Below are 25,030 nucleotides of genomic sequence, written 5' to 3' on the forward strand. Positions count from 1 at the left end.
CTGGTAGGGAGCCTTGATGAAGGGCCAACTAACTCTACCCAGCCCTGTGGCCATGATTCTCGTCTTTGGCTTTGGGCTGCATAAGTGTCAACGGATCATCTACCGCAGAATAGATGTGTATTGTCATACCATACTTCTTCAGTGAAAAAATACGGCTATTGAGTATGTCTGCCAGTTCGACATCCGCCTCGGTGACTGTTGAAAAGTGACCCATTGAAAAGCGCTCCGATGCCCTCGGGCCATGCTTGGGCTATGGGGACATCTCCGAAAATCAAAAGATTAAAAAAATCCCTCTCCTACCAGCAGAGGGCGGCCCTGACCGCAGAGGAAAAAGAAGTAAGAAGTCCATATCCAGACCCCTCCCTGAATTTTTTCCCTTCCCCTTTTGGTTCTAATTACTTTCAGCAGCGACCACGTCTCCACTTGGCTTCGGGGAGCAGGGGAGAGAAGGAGGAAAGAAAAACCTGGAAGAATACAAAATATATATAGCGCTCCCTCGAAAAACCGAAAAGCTGGCATACCGCTATCAACGCGTGCCCCTTTCCCCCAGTTCTTACATCCCACGTCCCGGAGACGCGGAGGATTTCTATTTATCGCATTTTTTCCTTCTTTAACTTATTACATTTTATGGGGCAGTTTGGGGTTTTCGGCGTTGTTTCAAAGAAAGTTTTTCAGGGAAAAGAGGATTTCGCCGCCGGACGGAGGAAAGAATAAAAAATTAACGAACATAAAAAAAAGGAGGAAGGAAAGTTAACACTGAAACGCCCAAAGTCGCTCCGACGGGTTTCAAGGCGCTACTAAGATGCAGACGGTGCTGCGCATTCTGCTCTGCATTGCCTTTTTGGCGCTGTCTTCGTGCGAGGCCAACACTGTCAACTTCAGCCCGGAGGTAAGATAATTTAACAAATCAGAGTTTTTCCTTGGGTGCCTTTTTATGCGTTTCAGACATGGTAGTCCCGCCGTGACCCCTCTCTCACTTGTGACAACTTTAGGTCGCTTCAAGTAGATTGCAGCCCTCGCTCCTCTGTATGGATGGATGGTGGTTTTAATATATTATGTTCATTCTGCTTAATTTCGTTTTTGCCCAGCGCACTCGGCCTTTGGCTCAAGTTTCGCATCCTCATAAAAAAAATAAGAGGCATACATATGTTCATTTGTTGCTGATTTGGTTTTGCTGACAAGGTGTTATTGTCATTTGTTCCTGAAAACGGTTTCTTTCCTTATTGAAGGCAGAGTAATGGCTCTCTTCCAGCCTCCCCCGGGGGACATGAGGTCACTCGCACACGAGATCTGCTGAGAGGGTTGAGGAGAGTAGCCTGGGATGGGCCAAGCCTGGCCCTCCCCCTCCCCTCCTTCCTTGTCTGGCAGACTTCTCTCTTTGTGTTTTTTTCCCCCTTTCTTTTGTTGTCTGTTTGTGTAGTAAGGACCTCTGACAAAGTAACCAAACTAAATGATCCAATTTGTAGAAACTGGAGCGATTCCCCTCACATGTAGGCAGCACGCACAGATTTAGTTTATGTATAGATTTAGTATGTGTGCCTTTATTAGGGTCCCCGGGCTGAAATGCTGTACAGAGGTCACCTGTAGCGGTGCAGAGGCCCTGGAATGGTTGGGAAGTAGGAACGAGTGCGCGCGCGTTGGGGGAACCGTGATCTAACGTGACGGGGCGGACTTTGGGAGTACAACGGGGTCTCCTGGCGAGGGGAAGGGGCCGAGGAAGGCGGGCTCTGTGGGAGCACGGAGGTGAAGTGCTGGGCTGGTACCGGCTGCGTAATCTGGGCCTCTCAGGCTCCAGTCTCATCCGGCCCACAGCCCAGCAGTTCGTTCTTCCGATGTCTAAAATGGATTGGATAATAACTCGTATCCTCCGTTTCTGAACTATATGTTGGTGGGGCGTATGCTGTGCATCGATCGGACGTGTACATGCATAGGAGTGCGGGGGGGGGGGAGGGTGTATGTGTGAAATCTAGAGGCAGGAAGCGGTGCCCTGAATGTTTGGCTCGGGGTGCAGCGGGGGAAGCCAGCGCCTCGCCCATCTGTTTGCAATTGTGCATTTTCGCCCTGCTCAGCAGAACCGTGGTCTTTAGCGGAATACACTAAAGTGCAGCTCCAGCGGCATTCACCTCATGCCCCCCACCCCCACTTGCGCGTTCTGCTGAACTTGTGTTATTTTTTTATACATTTATCTAATGAAGTCTTAAATCTTTGGATGAATTATCTAATGAAGTCATTAATTAATTTAAAATCGCCCCCACCCCTTTCACTCAAGCAAGTCCCCACTCCCACGCAAGCACACCGTCTTGAGGAAATGTACAGCCACTTTGTACCCCCTTCACCCACTAGATGAGTTATTGAGACTTCATTAACGGCGCCAATTACGGACCTGAAGTGAATTAACCTCCTCCCTGCTGGACACAACCTTTTCCCAGCCCTGTGGCTGCATTGTTTGCCACCCCGAAGGAGAAATAGCGCTCACCCTGGATTCCCGCGTGCTTCCACCTCCTCGGAGAGGTGTTTCAGCAGCCTCGGGCACTCCTTGGACGCCCCACCCACCTGGCGCGGGCCCAGAGGCCCTCTCCCGCGGTATAAAGACCGTACACCCTTATACGCCTTGTTTTCACTTAAAAGTAAAACCCCAGGCCTTGGAGAAAGACACATGGTTCCACCTCAGTGGGGCACCATATTTCCGTTCCTGGACTTTACTTTTAAATATTATTGCATTTAATTGTGAGTGTTGGTCCATTGGACCCAATTAGAATGAAGGAGCACTATATCTCCCAGCATCCCCGATATGGTAACTGAAGACCCACAACTGGAAACGATGCGTCATCGTGTGGTACCCCATAACCTGAGGAAGGAAGAGGGGAGGGAACGTGTGCTCGGTTCTCCTGTAACTAATACCCGAGGGGAGGCCCTAGCTAGAACTGTTTACGCTTAATGTCGATAAAAGCTATTTTTCCGTTTTTGTATATAATTCCTCTGTTGCCCACATGGATTTTAAGAGGAGGGGGTGGGAGACTGCGGCAGCAGTTTGGATAAAAGGCATCTTGTCAGTGCTTCACACGGCCACCTCTCATCCTGCCCAACACCCACAAAGGCCTCTTTGTTGGGCTTCCCCCATATCCGTGCCCCCCACTCCTCAGACCTCCGGCGATCCCTCCCCGCCCACTCCCTCTACAGCCAGCACACAGGAACATTCACACAGCCGAGGCCTGCAGCGCAAAAAACTAAGAGCAAGGGAAAGAATTACAGGCGCGAAAATGCGGACCCTTTCCCCACCAATCAGAATTTGAATATCAAAGTGAGGTTTCCGTAAGTAAACAAGTGAAATACAGAGCGGCTCAGAACATTGGATGGTAGTTGGAAAGAGGGACTTAGTAAGATGCAAAGAGACGCATGCAGGTCAGTTGTGACAAGCGAGTGACTTCCTCGTTGACAGAATGGGGGGAGGCATTGGGCACAGTGGGTTTTGTGTTGGCTCTCCAGTGACGTATGGAAAACTAGGAAGCGGATGTGGTGCTACTGCCAGAGCTGCCGACTTTGGAAATGGGGTATCACGTTCGAGTCTCGGCTTCAGAGATTCTGGGCAAATCACTTCATCTCTCCGTGCCTGAAAAAACATAATGTGACCTGGTGTAATGCAACCGGGGCACATGTCAGCAAATCCCTTTGGATCGAGGCCATGCTACATAATAATGCAAAAAGGCGCCCCCTGTCCTGCAAAATGTAGTGATGTGCCCGACACTCCCATAACTTTAAGACATTCAAAGGCTTTTGGCTGACAGGGAGCAGTCCAAAAAGAATTTTAATTGCAAAGGACGAGGAGCCTGACTATTACAATGCAGATTGTTTTTTCTTTCTCCAACTGAGGATACCTGTGCTGTGGGATTAAAGCATGCTAATGAAATATGTTCTAAAAAAATAAAATCGACTGTATTCAGGTAGTCCTATAAACTGTTGGCCAGCCAGTCTTTGATCAGACTAAGGCCATGCAGCTGTGACCCTGGTGATGGGAAGTAAAATAAGGTAAATATTCTTTTCGAGGCCTCTATGAAAGTATGTCTTGTGGGTCTCAGTAAGGTTCAAGCCGCAAATTAGTTTCTTACTTATCAAAAATGGAACAGATACATTTCCCAGTAATCTGGCCAGAAACCCTAGAGGAGACCGTGTCGCGTTTTCTGATGTCAGTGTTTGCTTGGTTCATCTTGTCGAACTTGAGATGTATCTGCTCGGAAGACACTTTATTTGATCTACATCTGTTCCACCAGGTCTAACTAACTGGGAATCTGCTTAGATGTGGGACATGGCAGACATTAAGAAGGAGCGATGATACTGACGCTTGGGGTGTGCCAGGCTAGGAGCAGGGTGAACACAGGCATTGCCAACACATCAACTATTCAGGCAGAAATGCCCACCACCAACCAATCAATAGCGAAAGAGAAATTGATCACCACAGCTAAGGCTGTTTACCACAGGGAGCTAAATGTAAAGTTTCTGGGCATGTGAGACCTAGTTAAAGGGTCAAGGACCCAAAGACTTACCTTTCACAGTGAGCCTGCAGCAGCCGGGCTCAGATCGAGGAAGACACTCAGACAAGTAGGCTTGTGACTAGGTGCCCATGAGAGTAAGTAGGCTCAAGGCTGTGAGTCAAAAGTATCTTATGTCAGTTTTATGATCATTCAATATTTCCTCAAAAGAAATTAGTGAGCTCCTTGGGTGGCATCGGATAAGAATGAGCTCATCCAAAGATCTGAGCTTTTCAAGGATGCTCCAAAACTCTTTTTGAGAGGAAAAGGAAGGATTTCTCTGTTGATCAAAAATGCTATATTTACAGCCTGGATTAGCAGCATGGGATGATGCAGATAGTGAGGACTTATCTACTTTTCCATTTATTCATAGCCAGGGTGTCATCTTTTCTCTAGTACCCTCATGTTTTACATTTGGTCTTCAAGGTGTTTTGACTACCACATGCTAAGATGAATGAAACATTTAGACTATCAAAAGAAAGAGGAAAAACAAGGCTTAATGTGTGCTGGTGGTGGGCAATGGAATTCATTTTTTGTGGCACAGGTCTTATTTTCATCATCAGGCCCAGAACTTCAAGAGCAAAAGAGAGTTAGAGAAGGGGGACTAGAAAGATGAGCAATCAATGACAAAGGGAGAAGGCAGAGATAAAAAAAGAACCTGCAGAAGTTGGATAAAGAGACAGCAAGTGTTGGATTGAAAGGCATAAGGTGAAATCAAGACCAGACAGCCTCAGCATTCACTAGCCCTGGCATTCGAAAGCGCAGGCAGTAGTCTCCTGAGAAAAAATACTTTGTCGCTGTCCTTTTTTGTAACATTGCTTTATAGTGGGCGCTCCAGTAGAACCCCTATGGCATGGTGGACTCTCCACAACAGGTGAATATGTTGGTGCCCCAAGTAAGTCGATCCTTACAGCTACTAAGCAGGTATACTGTATTTCCTTCCATATTGGTGGGACAGGACACCCTCTCGCCCAAGTGTACTGCATCCAGATTTTGCAGAAAATTCTGGTATACTCTGAAGTCTGGGCCATCTACCCAGATACTAAAATCCCCCGACTTGAACAGATAAACGTGGCCTTGGTGAACTTTAAGTTTTATATAATTGTTTGAAAAATCACTGTCTAAGAATGGGGCCTGGGCATATCGAAAGGACGCTCATTATGTTAGGGACAGCTTAATACTTTTATTAGTAATGATTCTGCCTTAAGAGTAGTCTCTGTTGGCATCTTTCATATTAAACCAATTATATCTGACAGCTGACTTCCTCCTCTCCATTTAGGTAGGAGCTTTAAAAGCATCTGTAGACTTACTTAACCATGATCCAGTGATTAAAAGTAAGTGAGACTTTCGGTAGGAGATATTAAAAATGGCTTATGTACATTTTGCAGTTAAGCAGACATTGCAGTTGTGTTCTGTATCCTTTCAGTGTTTCGTAGATTTTATGGTCTGTATGGGACCATTTTATGGAAGCAGGGCATGGAGCAGCTTATTGCCAGTAGAATTGTGGATGGCCTGAGTGTCTGGTCTATTACTATAATGTTACAGGCACCTACAATATACTTGTTATTTGTTTGTTTGAGAGACCAGGCAAAACAAAGTTCAAAGACGGAATATTTGCACTATATGGTGATCCTTGGTCCTGTACAAGCACAGACAGGCGTGCCTTGGTATGCTGCAGGTACATCTGCACAGCCATCTTGTTTCAGAGATTTGCGCCTGTCTGTCACACCCCTTGTGACTCACAAACCCAATGGAAATCGGCTTGTAAGCTACTCCCAGAGCTGAGTGGACACTGAGAAAGTGAATGGCCGTACCAGAGATACGCTCCTGAAATGCAAATTAGCCTGAGCATGTAGACACAAAGTTAACTCCTGTAAACTAAAAGTCCCACCAGTCTAGTGCAACTTGTGCATAAAACATACTCCAGGTAATAGAAGAAGGAGTGGTCTGAGGTCAGGCGGTAGCAGGAGCCGCCTGACCTTATGGAGGTAGTTGACATTCTCAGGCCTGACTATGATGTGTGCGGACTAGCCCTACTAACACTGACCCTCTTTCGCAGAGTGAACTACCCAAAGGTCAGGGGAACAGCCTTGACTACAGTGGTACGGAAATTATGTGGCTGTTTGGAGTTCTTGGAAGTCCCCATGCCAGCGAAGAACGTATGTTGGCCTTTCCAAAATGAGTTACTGTGAGGTGAATGCCAGAAGTCTGATTTCGGAAGGTTTGTAGTTTCAGGCGGGAGAGATCAGGGTTCTCCCCCCTCTTTACAGAGGGGTTGATGGATGGATAGGCAGTAAAGTGGAGCCGAGGCGACACTTCTTTGGTGTCTGGTGCACCTGGCACTGCTCTTTCTTCACCTGGTCTCAGCTGTCTTGAAGGCTCCGACAGGAGTGAAGAGGGTGCGAGCTAAGGCACTTGCTTTCTAGAACACCCGCTCCAGCCCTTAGTTCCTCTGCATGAAGAAGAGACCGGTACAAATTATGGGTGGGTCAAGAGGTCTGTCCTGTGATATGATTTGTGATCAATTGATGCGATGTCACTTCCGCTATGCCTGACATTTGACTGCATCGCCATCCTTCTCTTAAAGGTCCCAGGGAGGGGTGAAGACCTCACCCTCGACAGTGATGGTTTGCCCCTTCCTTGAGAGCGGGTGAAAGCCTACGAATCCTTAGAGGGGGCCTTGAAGAGCTCGGGCCTGGATGAAGGGCCTAGAGGTCACCGTCTTGGGCCTGGCGTAGAGGGCCTCCGTCCCTAGACACGGGCACGGGGTCCTGTGCCCCGAGAGAGGATGTGAGCCTCCCGTATGGAGTGGGGATGGGGGGAGGGGTGCAGGGCGGGGCGTCACAGGACTACTATTGTGCAACCAGACGCCTTATTCAGTGAGAGGAAGCCCCTCCCGCAGGGGTTATTGTGCTCAGGTCGGATGCCGGATACCTGCTCCGTAATGGGGCAGTTTAAGAGATCCTGTGGAAAGGGTCGCGCTCTCTGAGGCAGTGGCCCCACGCACAATGTGGAGCGGGGCCCTCATAATTCCACAGCGCCCGTCACAGGCCTTGGAACGCATGAGCCCCAGTCCCATGAAATAGAGGGGCCCTTGCAGTGCTGGAGTGACAGCATGACGCCCCTGTTCTGGTTAAAACTGTAAGGAGAATACCCGTAATGTAATTAGTAAAGTTACGATTTAGCAATTATATCTTTCGCTTTCAGCAAATGACCTACTTTATTGAGCGCGGGATTTGTTTGGTGGTTGATAAAAAATATGTTTGGACTCGGTTTTGACAATTAAAGTTTGCTTCTGTATTTATTTTAAAATGTAACAAACAGGCAGTCTGAAGGGCATGGTTAGGCTGGGCCGCGAAAAGCCAGCAGGCCCCATCCCATGCCTCGACCTCGCAGGAGATAGAGTATAGATAGCCTCGCTCTGGAAAACACCGACGGGCGGGCCTGTGAGGGGCACCAGACCTCGGGGGCGGGGGTGGAGGCGTCAGTGCACACCTCACGAGTCACGACGCAAACTGCAGTATGTAAAGGTTGCTGGCTGAAACCCACTGCATACTAGGCGTCGGCCTAAAGGGGACTCGCGGGCCTCACCTTTATGGCTGCTTGGTTTGAAACTCAGAGATGCCTCCAACCCCTGGGAGCCAGTCTGACTGTTCCTGTAAACATACAGGCGCCGTTACACGGCTGCGCACATTCCTTCCGCACCTGCAGGGGGGCCGGGCCTCCCCGACGGCTGACCTCAGCAGAGGTGCGCGGATCCCAGCACAGGCCTCAACAGGCAGAGGAATGTACTTTGGCACGGAGGGTGACGCGGTTCTTCTAAATTGAGGTTTCTGTCTCCCCCGCCCCCAGAGACCAGGAAATAGTTAGTGGCAAATGTTGTTATGGGGTTATGCAAGTAAGCCGACCAGGGCGAAAAAACCCGAGGTCTGCCTTCAGGTGAAAACACGCATTGTTACTGTTCTTCCCTCCCCCATCACCAGGATTTAGTGCTTCCTCGAGAACAACACCGTGCGTAACATATCTGCCTCCTAAATAGTTAACCCTTCCCCCTACCACAACACAATGAAAGCGTGTGCGCCACAGCTCTCCTTAAAGTTAAAGAACACACCTCTGACACCAGGGGTTACACATCATATACCCATCAGTACGAGTGGACAGGTATTCACTGGGACAGGAATGCGGGCAGTGTACCAAACTTTGTAAATGATTATCCCTGACAAGACCTGCTTCCTGTGATAGAAAGGAATGCAGTCCACAGACCCAGCTCGAGTAAAGTTCCACTTTAGTGTGGCTCCCTGTCTGCTGACTCCCTGTATGTATGTTGCATGTGTAGCACATGCATGGAAACCATACTCTGAGCGTGACCAGAGTTTGTGTACTGGGCCCAGTGAGATCCATGTTGGATGGCCCCTGTTTCTGCATGGTACGGTATGGGCAGTAGAGTGCTTACCCCAGGCAGTTTAAGCAGACTGATTGCCTCCCTCTTGCTGGATCATGGAGACCAAGATTCAAAAGTGTGGGAGGGTGGAGGCGGGGCTACCGTAGAAAGGTAATTGGGTCCTTTTAGCAGCCTGCTGATTCATTCTTCCTTAGCACTGCCATTTGATGGAGTAGAGGGGAGGGACAGAAGTTTCTGTTGTCAAGGGTGATCAGGTTTGTAGGCAGGGCCTGCCGTTTTGTTTTTCCTAGTTTGCGACTTCAGGGAGTCTGATGACGGCTAGCTGCAGAGATCTTACACTTCACTGTGTCCTTGTTTTCGATATTCCTGCTTGGAGCCAGCCTCATCGCTACCTGGAGCGAGAGTGATCATCTTCCACAAATACTGTGTCTGCAGTACAATTGATAAGAATTCAGACTGGTTCCAAAACCCTTAGACCACTTCCTGTACCTCCAATAGGAGTGTAAAATGGGGCCTAGACTACCCTACTTTATTCTGGTTCCAAGTTCATCGTGACCAAGGAAGGAAGTGCTCTGCAGAGTACATGAAGTTGAGCTGTGTATGTCGGGCTGGTGTCTGTATGACCGCTAGTCTCCAAGAAGTGAAGGGTCATCACCTGAAGTCTCTAACTTACTGGAGGTGGCAATAATCTGCCAAGTGCTAGAAGCCTGCCTGCTTAGAGAGGGAAGGAGAAGACCTGGCCCTACAGGAGGAGAGGCTGCCCAGAAGGACAAACCCAGCTATGTTCCAGGTATGAGGAACACCCAGAAGCAGCTGCCTGCTGTCTGGAGTGAAGCTGGAGCACACTGGTTCTGTGGTGTCTCAGGAAATCAAGCCCGAGTGAAGAGGCATGTTGTCCAGCATGCCAGAAGGGTTGGTGCCACCATCGTTTTACATTAGTGAACCAGTTGAGGGAGCTGCCGCTGAAGCAGAAATCAATCAATCAAGAAATTTGTATAGCACGCTACTCACCCAGAGTGTCTCAAGGCGCTTGGGGGAGAGGGGTCCGCTACTCCTCAAATAGCCAGGTCTTGAGTTGCTTCCTGAAGGAGAGGTGGTCTTGGGTAAGACGGAGGTGGATGGGGAGGGAGTTCCAGGTCTTGGCAGCCAGGTAGGAGAAGGATCTCTATCCCATGGTGGCTCTTCGAATGCGTGGAACGGCGGCAGGGGCGTGGCTTGTCGATCGTAGCTGGCGGGTAGGAGTGTAGAAGGTCAGGCGGCTTTTGAGGTACCTGGGGCCCAGGTCGTGGAGGGCCTTGTGTGCGTGGGTGAGGAGACGGAACGTGATTCTCTTGGTGACGGGGAGCCAGTGCAGGTCTCTCAGGTGTCTGGAGATGTGGCTGTGTCGAGGGATGTCCAGGATGAGTCGTGCGGAGGCGTTCTGGATGCGTTGGAGTCTTTTCTGCAGTTTGGCTGTGGTTCCGGTGTAGAGGGTGTTCCCTTAGTCCAGTCGGCTGGTGACGAGTGCGTGGGTGACCGTCTTCCTGGTTTCGGTGGGGATCCAGCGGAAGATCTTTCGGAGCATTCGTAGGATGTTGAAACACGATGATGAGACGGCGTTGACTTGTCTGGTCATCGAAAGGGAGGAGTCCAGGATGAAGCCCAGGTTGCGTGCGTGGTCCGTTGGTTTGGGTGCGCTGCCCAGGGCAGGGGGCCACCAGGAGTCGTCGCAGGCAGAGGGTGATGATCCCAGGATGAGGACTTCCGTCTTGTCTGAGTTCAGTTTCAGGCGGCTGTTCTTCATCCACTCGGCTACGTCTTTCATCCCTTCGTGTAGGTTGGTTCTGGCGGTGGCGGGGTCGTTGGTGAGGGAGAGGATCAGCTGGGTGTCTTCGGCGTAGGAGATGATGTTGCGTTGGCGTGCGATGGCCGCGAGGGGGCTCATGTAGACGTTGAAGAGGGTGGGGCTGAGTGATGATCCTTGTGGTACGCCGCAGATGACTTCGGTGGCCTCGGATCTGAACGGGGGGAGGCGGACTCTCTGGGTTCTTCCGGCAAGGGAAACGAGATGATCCACTCCAGTGCCTTCTCTTGGATTCCGACGTTGCTGAGGCATTGTACTAGGGTGCGATGGCAGACAGTATTGAACGCTGCGGAGAGGTCCAGGAGGATGAGGGCCGCTGTTTCCCCGTTGTCGAGCAGGGTTCGGATGTCGTCAGTGGCTGCGATGAGGGCGGTCTCGGTGCTGTGGTTGGCTCGGAAGCCAGACTGTGAGTGGTCGAGGGATCCGTTCGTCTCGATGAAGGCAGCAAGCTGTCTGTTGACGGTCTTCTCGATGACTTTGGCCGGAAACGGGAGGAGCGAGATGGGGCGGTAGTTCTTGAGGTCGGTGGGGTCTGCTGATGGTTTCTTCGGGAGGGCGCTGAGTTCGGCATGCTTCCAGCTCTCCAGGAAGGTGGCGGTGTTGAAGGAGCAGTTGATGATGTCCCGGAGTTGGGGTGCGATGACGGAGTCGGCCTTGTTGAAGACGTGGTGGGGGCATGGGTCGGTTGGTGATCCGGAGTGGATGGTGTTCATCGTGTGGATGGTGTCTTCGGTGCTGACCGGGGTCCAGGCGCGGAGGGTGGTGGTGGGGGCGTTGGTTCTGCGGTTGGGTGTGTGGTTTGTTCGTCGATTGTGAAACCGTGTTTGTGACCTGGAGGCAGCAACTACCAAAGACGAGCACACATCTGGTACCGGCTAAAAGGTCGATGCTGACAAAGAAGAGTACCCATCTGATATTAGCCCAGAGAATGCATCCGCCAATTGTGAGCAACCACCAAGCATGCCTGCCACGCTGCGTGGCCCCTTTCCAGTGGTCCAAGTCCAGAGAAAGTTTGCCATGATGTCCTGTGCTGCTGTTGCCGACACTCAAGGTGCAGGACTGATGGCCGCACCTGCCAGTGCTGTACATTCTGCATCTCCTTGCACAGGTAGAGCAAGGTCTAAATTTGAAAGGTAGAACTGATTGTGTAGATGTAAATCTGTCGTGAGAACACTAACTGTTGCCAGTGTGATCCCGTTTGGCAAGAATAGTTAGAACTGATCCACAAGTTATCCCATGGCAAGTGAATGCACCTATGCCTAATCTGTGTCTATACCTGTACTTTTGTAAAGGTTTCCATGAACATTGGAAGAGCGTTTTAGAATGGGGAGAGGGGACTGTAGCGGGTGTAATGCTTAGCTAGGATTCGTTCTTGAGAGTGCAACCCTGTAACAGCCCATATTGGGCTGTGTAGCATTTCGTTTTGCTGCGATGTACTTTCTTTTCCCTAGGATAAGTACTGGGCTCAACAGTATGTTATAGCAACTGTTGTTTGAATGTTGAGTTCTGAGGTCTTGCCCTCCACACTACCTTTCTCAGCGGCATTTGATTGCTCACCCTCCCTACCCTGAGAGTCCAGTGCACAAGCAAAGTAAGCAGAGCCTTAGTAAGACAGATCCCAGGACACCAGTGCCAGACGACCCCCAACCACCACTGTTGTGATGTATTAGCCGCTGCTTGCCGTTTGTATCCCCCAACCCCATAAGGTGAGCTGAAAGAACTGGCTGTACTCTAATCCACGTAGGGAGATGTTTTTCCTCCATCCAGTGCACACGTTTTCACTTTTCTCCTCTCTGAACATGCTGTCAATCTACTTTCCACCTAGAAGCATGAGGGTTTATGCTCTTGTTTTCCCCTGAACTTAATAGGAAACTGTCCCTTTTTTGAAACGTGGTCTGGAGATGATCTTTCTGAAGAACATGGAACGTTGGACCATGTCCTTTCTTAAGAACACAACTGGGGCTTGTACTTTTCCTTTCACCCAGAGAACATGAACCCTGTCGCCATCCCAGAACACAAGAGATAAATCCCTTGTTTTCTTGAACCCAAAGGGCTTAGCACCCCAAAAACTCAAGTGTTGGCACCCAGTCTCCTCCATAACATGAAAGTGGATGCTGTTTTCTAGAATTCAAGATGCTGCTCTACCTATTTTAGAGCAAGAAATTCTTCTAGTTCCTCCTCCAGTATAAGAGGTTGCACTTTGCCAGTACAAGAGGTTGCACTTTTTCTAGAACATGAGATGTAGGAATGTGGTTTGGTTCCCGTATCAATAGCGCCCAAGGATTGCTGGCTGAAAATACGCCTACTCTGTTTTCTCCCTGCAGATACTCATACGATGGTAGGGGTTACCTTGGTTAATTCTAAATTATACTCCTCAAACTTCTTATTTTGTGGTCTTCTGAAGATGCCACCTGATCATCTACAACTTGTACAAAATGCAGAATTCTGTTTACCGTTAAGTGTATGTAAAAACGACAGGCTTTCAAAATGAGAAAAGCTCTCCATTAGTGGCCTGCCCTTCACAGGTAAACTAATGAACAGTATTTGTACTGCCATCTGTAGATTTCTCTCTGCTATTTGTCATTTGGATCTTGTTGTAAGCCTTGAAGAGACCGAAGCCTGTCTATGCTAGTTCTCAAGCTTTCTAAATCCACCCCACTCTGTTCTCATTCCCCAAAAGTTGCCTGAGCTAGTTTTTTATGTCCTGTCCTTCATGGCACCCACACTTGTAGATCCACATTTGCACCTGAATACAGTTTGCGCTGTGGTATGCACTTTAAAATTATGTTCGTGTATTTCATTCTGAAGGAAAGAACATTTTTAGTGTGAGAACAGTGACTGAGCAGACTGGTAGAGTATAAGAAGTTGTTGTGTTGCTTTTCAAACCAGCAATCTTGCTACAAACTCCTCGGTTATTTCCCAATACTGTCCAGGGCTGTGATCCGATGTCGCAATCTGTTTTCGATTGAGCATGCACGTGCCTTGTCCTTGTAATCACTTCCGTTGTCCTGGAGTGCGACGTCATCACCAATAACAAGAACTCTTGAGAAATCGTGTACAGAAGGTGATGTGAGTCCCATCTGGACTCAGTTACTACCCCTACCCCTTCCTTGTCCCTTCTCTGTGTTCCTGCCTCCAATATCCTTATCCAAACTATCGTTGACGGAGAGGACGCGGTTAGTGGTGATGTCCTCAAAAGGACCTCACTCTTAACGTGTCCCTGGCTCCGACATCTGCTCACACTATGCAAATTCCCTTGTGCATGGTATGTCTAGTTTTTAGGGGTATTCTTAAATATAACAACAGGGGAGAGGAGAGAAAAAGTGGATCCGTTCTCCCTCTACAGATTTAAATAAACAAAAGAATCCACATCTAGATTTTGTTAGAGCGGTCTCTACAATAGTGGGGAGCACACTGTGTTCTTTAAATACCCCTCACACACCAAAAGGACCCTAGGTGTCATGCTTAATCATTGGGGTCTTCACACCCCTCTACGGGATGCGGCGTGCTGCTAACCTGCGACTACGCGGGAGCACTTTTATAATTTGGCTGTGTGTGGTGCGTGTGAGGTTTCAGTATGTATAAGCGAGTGGTGGGTTCTGAAAAGTGACAAAGTGAGGTTAAAAAGTACCTGGCACGTTAGATCTACAAAAACTTTAATGGGCCCCCGTACTGGTACTGTTAAAAAGGTGATTATGAGGTATTTTGTATGTTAATGTACAACTGGGTAAAGGAGTTGGCCTAACGGCTAGGGCGCTCGACCTCGGACCTGGGGATCTGGGTTCGAGTCTCGGTAACGACGCCAAAACCTCCTGTGATTCTGGGCAAATCACGTAATCTCCCCGTGCCTAAAATGAAAGTGTGTCCTCATGTAACGTAACTGGAAAATATGTAAAGCGCTCTGATACCTGATTTGGTTCGGGTCTAGTTCGCGCTATATAAAAACTTTGGAGAAAAAAAAAAACACCTCGTGTGTGCGTCGACATGTTTTGAAGCTAGGCTTCTTCTTCAGGACTGGGTGCACAGATCCCCACCTTACTCACGTCCCTCGAAAATTTCGGATTGATTACAGAAAAGTGATATTAAGCTAAAAAAAAGGCTAGTATGGGCCTAGTTGTCTGTTCAAAAGTTTCTACATTGAGAACTTGCTGCCAAAGTTACTGGTTGGCACCAGGAAACTCCAAACGGTGCGGTTGAACTGCTGTTTGCTCCTGCTTCACGACAATTTCTACGCCTTATTTCCCCCGACTGCGGCTCTGCTGGTAGTTATTAGGGGTGCTTCTCAAATAGCAGTGCTAGGGTTGGAGGTAAAAGCTGACCGAAGTCTGGAATCGAAGCCCACCCACCCTTGTCCTTGGACTGCTCGGTAGACCGCTGTGTTAAATAGTTCAATTGTTTTCTGAAAAGTATGGGAGGGCCTTAAGCAGAGCATTGGTCAGTTGGATGGTCCCGACTGGTAGCTTGAGGGGTCTGAACTCGGTGTCTTGAAGTCTCCTGACTTGTAAAAAGGCATTCTTGGAGTGTGGTAGATGACGACATTCGACAGCCAAATGGCCACTGTTGGGTACTGGTGTGCCATTTTCCCCCTTGTGGCTTGCACACACTTCTTTGGTATATATGTCAGTGCTGGGTCCTTGTCGTCTGATTTCGTTGACGGTTTTTGTTCTTTTCAGGTCGAGGCTATGAGATAGTGCAAGCGGTTTGGTTGCAAAAAGACCTATTGTCAGCATACCAAGAACTTATGCCAAGGCTTAAAGCACACCCATTTTTTACCGTCCATTGTTTTTGCCACTGTCACTTGCTTCGTAATTCGATGGCTTGAATTCTCCTTCTCGTGTTTGTCCCCTCCCGCAAAGCCTCCTTACTCGTGTCCTTCCACTGCTCACTTAAAGAACTTTTTTCTTTTTTGTTTCTTTTTTGCTTGGGTATCCTAGGAGAGTGCATGTGTTTTTAGCGGACCCCCTCGTGGTCTTCTCTACCCTCGTGGTCAATGTTGGGTTTTTGCATCCATATGCTCCTCTCTCTCTTGTTCGCTCTGTTGCTCTCTGTCGCCTGTGTACTTGTTTCCCCCAAGCCCTGTCCGTCTCACCTGGGTGTTTATCTGTTCGCCCTGTGTTCTCTCCCTCGTGTGTGTTTCCTCCACCCTCCTTGTTGCTTCCTCCCATGTGTGCTGCTTCACTCTTCCTCCCCTCCCCTCCCCCTGCTAGCTGATCCGCTCCTCAGTTACTCATCTTCCCATACAGTACTAATTTTTTTTAAAGGAGGACTAGACACTAAATTACTGCTAATCCTTCCAATTTATGAATAAAAAGGCCTTTGCGTTACTCCAATTTATACTTTTTTTTTGTTATTTACAGATCTATCTCCGATCTGTAAATCTTAAAATAAAAAATAAAAATCGCAGCGTGCATTTTTGCCAATGCCGTACATCGCAAACAAATGAATACAAGACGTTGACAGAGTAAGTCTGTCTCAAAGGCAAGGCCTCTTGGTTTTGCCCATGCTGCTTTTCTCTTTTGCATTGATGATTACACTCCGCTGTGAGTTGGCACATGCGCAGTCCCGCTCCACCCCATGTCTAGGCCCTACCTTCCGTGTGCCCCTTCCTGCCTTCACTCTGGTAGCACAGCTGCCCCGAGGCTGAGTTAATGTGTCCCTGGGTCTGCCATGGACTTTGATCTCCTTTTATGAACCCACCCCAGCAGGACGTTCACTTCCTCCTCCCTGTGAACGGAGCCCCTCCAGCCGGACCAGAACGAGGGAGGTGATCCTCGACAGACCAAGGCCCCCTCCTGGACCAGACTTGGGCACCCGCAGCACAGCCCTAGACCGAGAATGAGCCCTCCAACACATTGCATCGTGTCCTCTCCAGCATATGAGTCAACCCGCGGCCTCTTCAATACAGATTGAGGCTGGCCCTTTTTCTTGTCAATGGGAGCTCATGTGGCACCCTCCCCACCCCCCAGATCAAGCAGGAGCGATGCAGTAAAGGCACCCACAGACGGAGTTCACGTGGAATACCCACACACAGGCAGAGCGCGCCCTACACTGATACACGCACCCACTTCCCAGCCAGACCGCGCTGAGGTTGTCAACACCCTACTCCCTCACGGGCACAGACTGAGCTTATGTGGCCGTCTGAGCTCTGCTAGCTCACCTGCATGGATTTCTGGCAAACTTCTCCTGTGGTTCTGTGGTTTATTCCCAGCTCTGCTCTCTCTCCACAAGTGTCCCTGCCAAGGCGTGAGGCCCGGCCTACAGCATGGACCTGCCTCTGTCTCCCGTGTCTGTATGACTTGTGTTACTGTGAGCTCTGCAGACAGTGCTGTCCTTATGGCTCCCGCACCTGAACTTATTACAAGTAGTTCTACGCACATCTCTTTACCCATGTGTCGGTGGGACTTTCTGCATGGTGGCAACGCACATGCTTGACAACCTCCATACTGGTCACCCTCCCCTTCCCTACACGCTGTAGCCCTCCTCCCCTTCCCTACACGCTGTAGCCCTCCTCCCCTTCCCTACACGCTGTAGCCCTCCTCATCAAGGGCTTGAAGAAATATGGTGCCTTATCCCCCCAACCACCCTCTTCCATGGAACTTCACACGCGCCCCATGCCAGCCTGCACCATCTTCTAAACCAGCTGCATCATCAAAGAAGCCATCACGGTCAGCACCCTTGCCTAGCTGGTTGACAAGCTCGCCACCTCCAGTGGCTCTTGGCGCTACACTTCTCCTACACACCCAGGCAGGACCTCAAACAAAATCCTCATGTCCTTCAGGACTGTCCGTACAATTCTTCAATTTAGGAAAGAGCTAAGGACACACCTCTGCGAAGAACACTACTTCAGGGCAAAGTAACAACCCGTCTCCACTCTCCGCACCCAGTGATGCCCTCCAGTAACTTGTTGGCTCTCTTTGGCCCTCTACAAGGCTCTTTCGCCTTCCGTCTAGGTTTGGATTATACAAATATCACGTATATATTTCCTAGTAAAGGTGTGCAACCACTGTCTCTCGCACACAATCATCAAATACATTCTCTGTGCATGGAGCCCCCTCCAGCCCTGTGACTTGCCACTGCGAGTTTTTCAAGTACAAGATTTGCCCGTATGAGTTATGGGATATGATTTGTTGCTAATCCTGTATGAGTTGTCACTGTGTTCGTTAAGTATGTGATGTGTCACTGCACCTGTATAAATTGTCCCTGCGAGGTCGGCTGGTATGATTTGCCACTGCATCTGTATGAATTGTCACGGAGTTGTGCAAGTACATGATTTGTCACTGCACCCTTCTGAATTGTCATTGTGATGTGTTGCTGGTCCTGTATGATTCGCCATTTCTGTGCCTGTGGGCTTGCAGGCCATGCTTCCTCTCCGCTCTTCTGCTTGGTGGGGCGGGAGGGGGCACTGAATGCGGTGGCTGGGGCGGAAGCTGTCATTCCTAGTTCCTTATTCCTTGAACCCCCTCCCACGACTGCAGGATGTTGGCACAGCTGACCGGATGCATGGCTGATATACATCCTATGAGCTCACCCCAGGCCTTTACTTGTGAGACGATTATAGATTCTTGTCTTGGAGGCCTCTGACCTCAGAGAGGAAGGACATTCATTATACAGCTGTTCTTTGTATCTGATGGACGTGGGAGAGGAGGGGTGGGGGTGATCGCCTTCTGAAGTCTGGGCCGTGCCCCCACTTGCATCCTTAACTTTAAATATATGGTCATTTCACTACACATAATCATCCAGTCCTGGGCTTTACAATTACAGGTCACGGTTGCCAGGCGAGGTAGCTTACTTAGTTAAATTGCAGCACACTAAACAACACTCCCAGAATGTGATGGGTCTTTTGCCGCACAAAGTCCGGTGTGAGAAACTCTGTGTTGTGATCCTAGGGGGTGCTGTGGCCACCCTACAGGTATACCGGTCTAGAGAGCTTGAACCTACCCATAAACACGTTTAGAGATGTTGACCAAACTGTAAACTGGGTTAGAGTTCTCGAAACCGCTCCTCCTGAACCGGATTTGGATCCCAGGAGTTTTTAACTGCGCTGATTGTCCTACCTTCATCCGCTGTGCGTGCTTGCGTCATCTCCGCACGTCTGGGCACAGGAGTGTGTGTGACTGCACCTTTCTGTCTCTCATTGTGGCTGTCTCTTGCTCTGCCTATACCCCTCTCCCGGTTTCTCTTTATCCCTACCTAGTCTCACTAGATGTCTTGCTCTCTTTATTCTTCTATATATCTCCTTTTCTCTCTCCTTGTACCTGTCTCTTGCTCTCTCCGTATTCCTAACACCCTCTCCTTGTCTCTCGTGCTTTCTGTCTACCCCTTCTTTGTGTCCATCTGTTGCTTAGGCCACTCTTTCTATACTACCTCTTTCTCTGTGTATGTCTCGTGTGCTCTCACTATCCCTTCCTTGTGTCCGTTTGTAGTTTTTTACCCATCTGTCGTTCTCTTTGTATCCAGACCTTGCTTTTCCTCTCTCCCTCTTTCCTCTAGCTTCTCAACACCTGATTCTTACTCGTTGCAAATGTCTCTTACTCGCTCTGTTTTTCTTTTTCCTGAAATGTCCTCTTGCTGTGCACACCTTGCACTATTCTCTTGTTCTCTATACCTTTCTTTTTCCTTGCAGCGCTTTTGCTTTCTCTTGCATCTGTCTCTTGTTCTCACCTTCTTTGTGTCTCCATTTTTTCATCTACTACGTATTCCCCCTCTTCCTAGTTCTCCTTGTATAAATCTCTCTTTACTCCTTCTTTGTTCTCTACTCCTTTTCTTATGTCTCTTGGTATAAACGCGCCTCTTACTGCCTCACCTGTCAGTTCTGTCCGGATCCATTGGCTGATCTTTTACTGTACACGGAGATCTCTTTCATCTATTAATTGCGCTGGCTCTAGACTGCAATCTCAGACTAATTACCCCCTATCCGGGAAACAGCTGAAAGCCACACACTAAAGAGCCTCCAGCTATTGATGTCTGCTAAGCCTCCTGGACTTCCGTTCTCTCTGCCATGCAAGTTCCTGTAAGATAGCTCAGTGGGTTAATGTGCCAAACGAGAGCATAACTAAGGTATGTAATAATCCTAGTTGTTATTTAGGCAGGAAGCTTCGGCGTTAGTGCGCTTTACAAATGGCACCTAACATAACATAACATAACAGGCACATTAATGAAATGGGCAAATTGTCATTTAGTCATCCCGACTCACCGATATGAATTGCTTTCAGGTCTTTACAAGCGTGTTAATACCTTATGTAATAAGCACAAAGAGTGGAAATGATGCAAGGCACTGGGAATCATTCTTCGCTCGAAAAGTGTTAGTATGTGTAATGTATTTCGAATTTCAAGAAAAATATGTACTCGGTTTGCACAGGCCGAGGGAATCGGAAAAAGCACGATTTCTCTTTAACCCTGGCAAGTTTTGCCCATAGTTCACAAAACTGCAGATACTCTGCTGGATGTATACATGTTTGGACAAGTGAAGTGTGTGACTATTAGTTATAATTTCAAGGTCTTTAATTCACAAGGTTTGAGGTCCTGAACTAAGCTCAGAAACATCGGTGGGAAATTTCAAACCTGCTGCAACTAATCAGTTGAGTTCCAACTGCACCTAGAACCCAGTGGGAGAGGTGTGCGCTACAAATATGCTGAGCAACGATACAGCCACTTTGACGACAAAAAGAAAATAAATAAATAAAAAAAAAAATATATATATATATATATATATATATATATATATATATATCAGGAATGGCCGCTGGCAGCGGCGGGCCGGGACGGCCCTCGTATTCCACAACAATCGTTCCTATACTCTCAAAAGAACGACGTCCAGGCCAACAGCTCTGTTCAAAACATCTTGTGTTTATTCACAACGCACTCGACGCGTTTCGGGAACTGACTATATATACACACACATACAAGCGTGTGACAAACAAAAACATCAGGTACACCTCCTTTCCCAATGTACATCCATTTTTAACCGCCATAGCCTTTTGTAAAGTGATGGAATGGAGAAGAGAGAAAAACTTCACAGAAATAAATAAGAAGGAGAACCAGCGAGAAGCAGAAAGAGTGACGTGCAATATAGGGGTCTGCTGCGTCCCTAGGACCCCGTACCTAGGATAAATTAATGTTACCACTGCAAGACACTCCTTTTCTTTCCTGTATCACCATCTTGTCACAGGTTTGCTGGTTACTCTCTAGAGTTACTGCTGTATTTGACCCCTCTGACCTCCACATCCCAGGAATCGCTCCTTTGTCTAGTGCCCCGGCCCCTCCCCCACATCCTGCAATAGAAAGAAGCTCTTGTGCAGTTCTCAGACTCTGAGCGGAGTTGGTATCCAGTAGGTGTATGGCCAGGTATCGCCGAGGCCCAGACCCTGGAATGACACCACCTCCCCAACGCCATCTCCCATCAGCCCCTCATTGTTAAACACAACAAACGCCGTTATTCATCTTTGGGTTAGGGGTCGGGAAATCCCCGGCCGTATTTATTATGGGGAAAAAATAATTCACAGTAAATATTACACTATGAATCTTTAAAATTGTATACAGTAACCCATAAAACGTACAATATCATTACCATTTTTGTTCGATGCCTAACCTTAACATAGGCGCTAATACAATAAATTCCTAATAATATCTAGCTTTGTTCCATCGTTGGGCCTTCAGGTGAGATCATGACTGAGATCATGACTGAGATCATGACTGGTCCCTGCAGCGTCGCTCTCCACTAACACTTCCCTTCAGTGCCGAAGGAACCTGTGTGGGTCCCTCCTTACCAGAGGACCCCACCAGCTGGCACCCTCCCCCCACCCAATGGGATAAGTATGTGCAGGGGGCCCGTCTACCCACCAGATTACTTACCTCGAGCACCCCCTACATCCCTTATTCCACCTCCCCCCCCCCCCCACAAAGTGTGCCAGCTTGAGGACCATTGCGGCAGTTGGCCACAATGCCGTGTTAGCAGCGAGCACTCCCACAACCCTGCATCCTACAGCTTCTAGCCGACTTGCTGCAAGCACCCCCCAGGAGGGCCCTGTGAGACCGCTGTACCACCAATCACAAGGAAAAGGATGCCTTACATGGACCCGAACTACACAGCCAATCATGACCTCGCACACTGAGAAGGAAAAGGATGCCTTACATGGACCCGAACTACACAGCCAATCATGACCTCACCCATTGAGAACATACAAACAATAGAATTATCGCAAAAACAGCTGCAAGTGAAAGTTAATGCACAGAAACAGAGAAGATTGAACAAACACTGAAGAGTTGCTTTCTAAGGGGATGCTGGGCCGGAAAATGAAGGCTCCTGGTACCCCTACTGCAGTGCTGGCAGCGTTTTTCCCTGTTGGAGCGACGATCGGGATACTAAGGCTCGCTCACCACTCCTTGACTCCTTTTATGGGTGGGACCTGGCGGGAAACAAAAAGCACGACCACATAAGTGCTCAAACCGCTTCTGGGTTGGGGGGTGGGCACCAAAAGGCCCAATCACAGCTCGCCATATTTGTTGGTGGCGGCGATGATGTCACTCGCCTCCACCCCCCACCTCCATGCTGGCCCTGGGAGACCGCCGTACATGCCTCTCCCCCTATTTGGAGGATACTTTGGCATATGGCCAGGTATCGCCAGGACCCAGCCCCTGTAATGACACTTGAGCTCCCCAACACCACCTCCCATCATCCCAACATTGTTACACATCACAATCACCGTTCTTCATCTTTGGGTTAGGGTTTGTGAACCCCCAGCTATATTTGAGGACAAAATAATTCACAGTAAATATTACACAATTACACTTTAAAATATACACAGTAACCCATAACATGGACAATATTATTTACAATTTTGTTTGATACCTAACCTTAACATAGACGCTAGTACATAAAATTCCTAACCATAGCTAGCCTTGTTCCTGAGTAACAGGCATTGGGCCTTCGAGTGAGATAATGACTGGTCCCAGCAGCATCCCTCTCCACTAACACTTCCCTTTACAGCCAAAGGATACTGGGTGGGTCCCTTCTAATGGAAAGACCCCACTAGCTTGCATTTCCCGCCTCCCCCGGAGTAAGCTTGTGCAGGGGGCTTTTCTGCCCACCAGGTTACCTACCTCAGGCACACCCTACACCCCTCATTATCCCCCCAAGGGCCTGCGCTAGCTTGGCGCCCATTGCGGAGGTCGGCCATAAAGGCTTGTTTGCAGTGAGGAATCCCACACCCCGAAGCCTCTAACCAACTTGCTGCAAGCAACTCCTGTACGGCCCCGCAACATCGCTGCCCCGCCTTTCACAAGAAAAGGATGCCTTATATGGACCCCAACCTCCCCACCAACCATGACCTCACCTGCCACAGGCCAGCATAGATCACCTCCTAAGACCCCGCCCCAAAAAAACAAAAAACAGTATTGTTAACACGGTCAATGGATTAACCATGCCAGTACATTTTCAAGAAAGATCTCATTGCCAAGTGAACACCATCTTGCACAAATAAACCCTCCCCTTTGATGCAGCCTTGCGCGATGGCCTGCAGGCTAGGTGACCTGACAAGCTTATCAACTTTCTTATCAATCCGCTTGATGGAGTGATTAAAGGCCCTAACCAACTCGCCTGCGCATCATTGCAACCTCGGGATAATGTAGACCATGCGATGACCACCTGAGGGAGCTTTCTTGCTAACCAGCCTATCTTGGTAATCAATAGCCCAAAAAGTTCCTTCCTACCAACTTGCACCCAAATCATTGCCACCAAGATGCGCTATCCCAAGATGTGGATCCCCTAGAACAACACTGAGCCCAATGATGGTCTCCAGTGTGCCAAACAATGCCCTCCTTGCCCATGAAATGGCATGCGGTAGCCCACCTGGTGGGCCTGGTCCCCAAAACTTCCTGCAAAATAAACCCTCAACACGCTACCCATGAGAACAGCCTATCACCCACACTTCCATCATCCCTGCCACCAATGCGTGCATAGGGGTCACACACAAATCAAGCAGCCGGCTTGTCTCTTCAGGCTTTCCCCCTGCAGCCACAGGAAAAGAAAGAAAACCATGGCTAGATGTAGTTCTACAGCATGTGCAACCCAACGTAATGCTTTTAAGGATCGGAGGAACATCTGCCAATCCTCTGCACCGACGGGCCTGAGAGCTCTATTGCCGTCACTGCGGTGGCTGACTCAATCCTGAAAGAGTGAGAACCGAACTCTGCAGGGTCGAATCCTGCTGCCCTCGGGCCACCTCAGGTACCAAGAGGAAATGAAACCTCGTCAAAGGGGACCTGTTGGTATGCATCAGGAGAGGGTCTCCAATCCCACAGGGCCTATGTGCCAACACTTCCAGGTTGCTCACGGGTTGACAGGAATTACCCAGTGGCCTATGCAAGATAATGTGTTCGCCCCTGCTCCCCAGGTCCATCTTGGAGCGTGGAACAGTAATTGCCAGAGAACCTTCCAAAAATTGTACATGCGTCAGCTGCAGCCCCCCTCCAGTTCCTTCTTATTCTTGGCCACCAATTCACCCACCCTGAAGGCCCCATAGAAGGCTGTGGTAAAGGCTGCACTGAACAGGGAAAGCTCCTCTGGTGACCTGCAGCTTTCTGCTAGGGAGCCCAGTTTTGCTGCCAGTTTGCTGATATCAATGGGGCACCTAGAATCTGGCTTGGCCCCCTGCAAATGCTGTCATCCCCGCAATGCCCTCTGCACAAGGAACGATCTGGTTGCATCTGAATGGCCAAGCATTTTAGCAAAGAAAGAAATTTCCACAATGTGATGGCCAAGCCAAGCAACCGAGCGCCCCTGATTTGTCAAAGATCCTTGGAATGGCAGGACAGAAGAGGATGAAAACCAATCCATATACCCCAGCCCACCCCCCAAAAAGCTGCAGTATGCTCTCAATGCCCCCACATAGGCATGCCTCATCCTGGGTGCTTAACCGACTGCCAGAGCCGAACTGGGAACTGAAACGGGCCCTGGCAAATTGCTTGGCCATCGCCCCGGTGGGGTGGAAGCTGTTTGCAATGGCCGGTTTCAGCTGATTTTCTTACAGGGGACCGATATTGCTTCTATTTTGCAAAGCGGCCCCCAGTAACAAAGATGGCCCCGAGGGGCCAAAAAACAGCCCTCACCCTGGCGGCCCACCACGGAAACGCCAGGTGGTCACTACGGCTGGCCCTGGCATGATGTCTGGTAGGCTTGGGCAACCAAGCCACCACAGATGGTCCGGGAAAGGTGTCGGGAATTGCACTGCTCCTGGGAAGTAGAACCTGAAAACCTGCATC

General features: G+C 49.2%; 1 protein-coding gene across 1 annotated transcript in view; it reads left to right on the forward strand.

Annotated features, from left to right (window-relative positions):
- The first annotated feature begins 421 nt into the window (after positions 1–421).
- The window catches only part of MMP14 (matrix metallopeptidase 14), an 88,145-nt gene continuing 63,536 nt past the window's right edge, over positions 422–25,030 (forward strand). Inside the window, exon 1 of the mRNA XM_078644876.1 lies at positions 422–889. Coding sequence (XP_078501002.1) covers positions 803–889 — 87 coding nt within the window. The 5' untranslated portion in view covers positions 422–802. The remainder of the gene's footprint in view (positions 890–25,030) is intronic.

This window comes from Lissotriton helveticus, chromosome 5_1, assembly GCF_964261635.1.
Source record: "Lissotriton helveticus chromosome 5_1, aLisHel1.1, whole genome shotgun sequence".
NCBI classification, from domain to species: domain Eukaryota; kingdom Metazoa; phylum Chordata; class Amphibia; order Caudata; family Salamandridae; genus Lissotriton; species Lissotriton helveticus.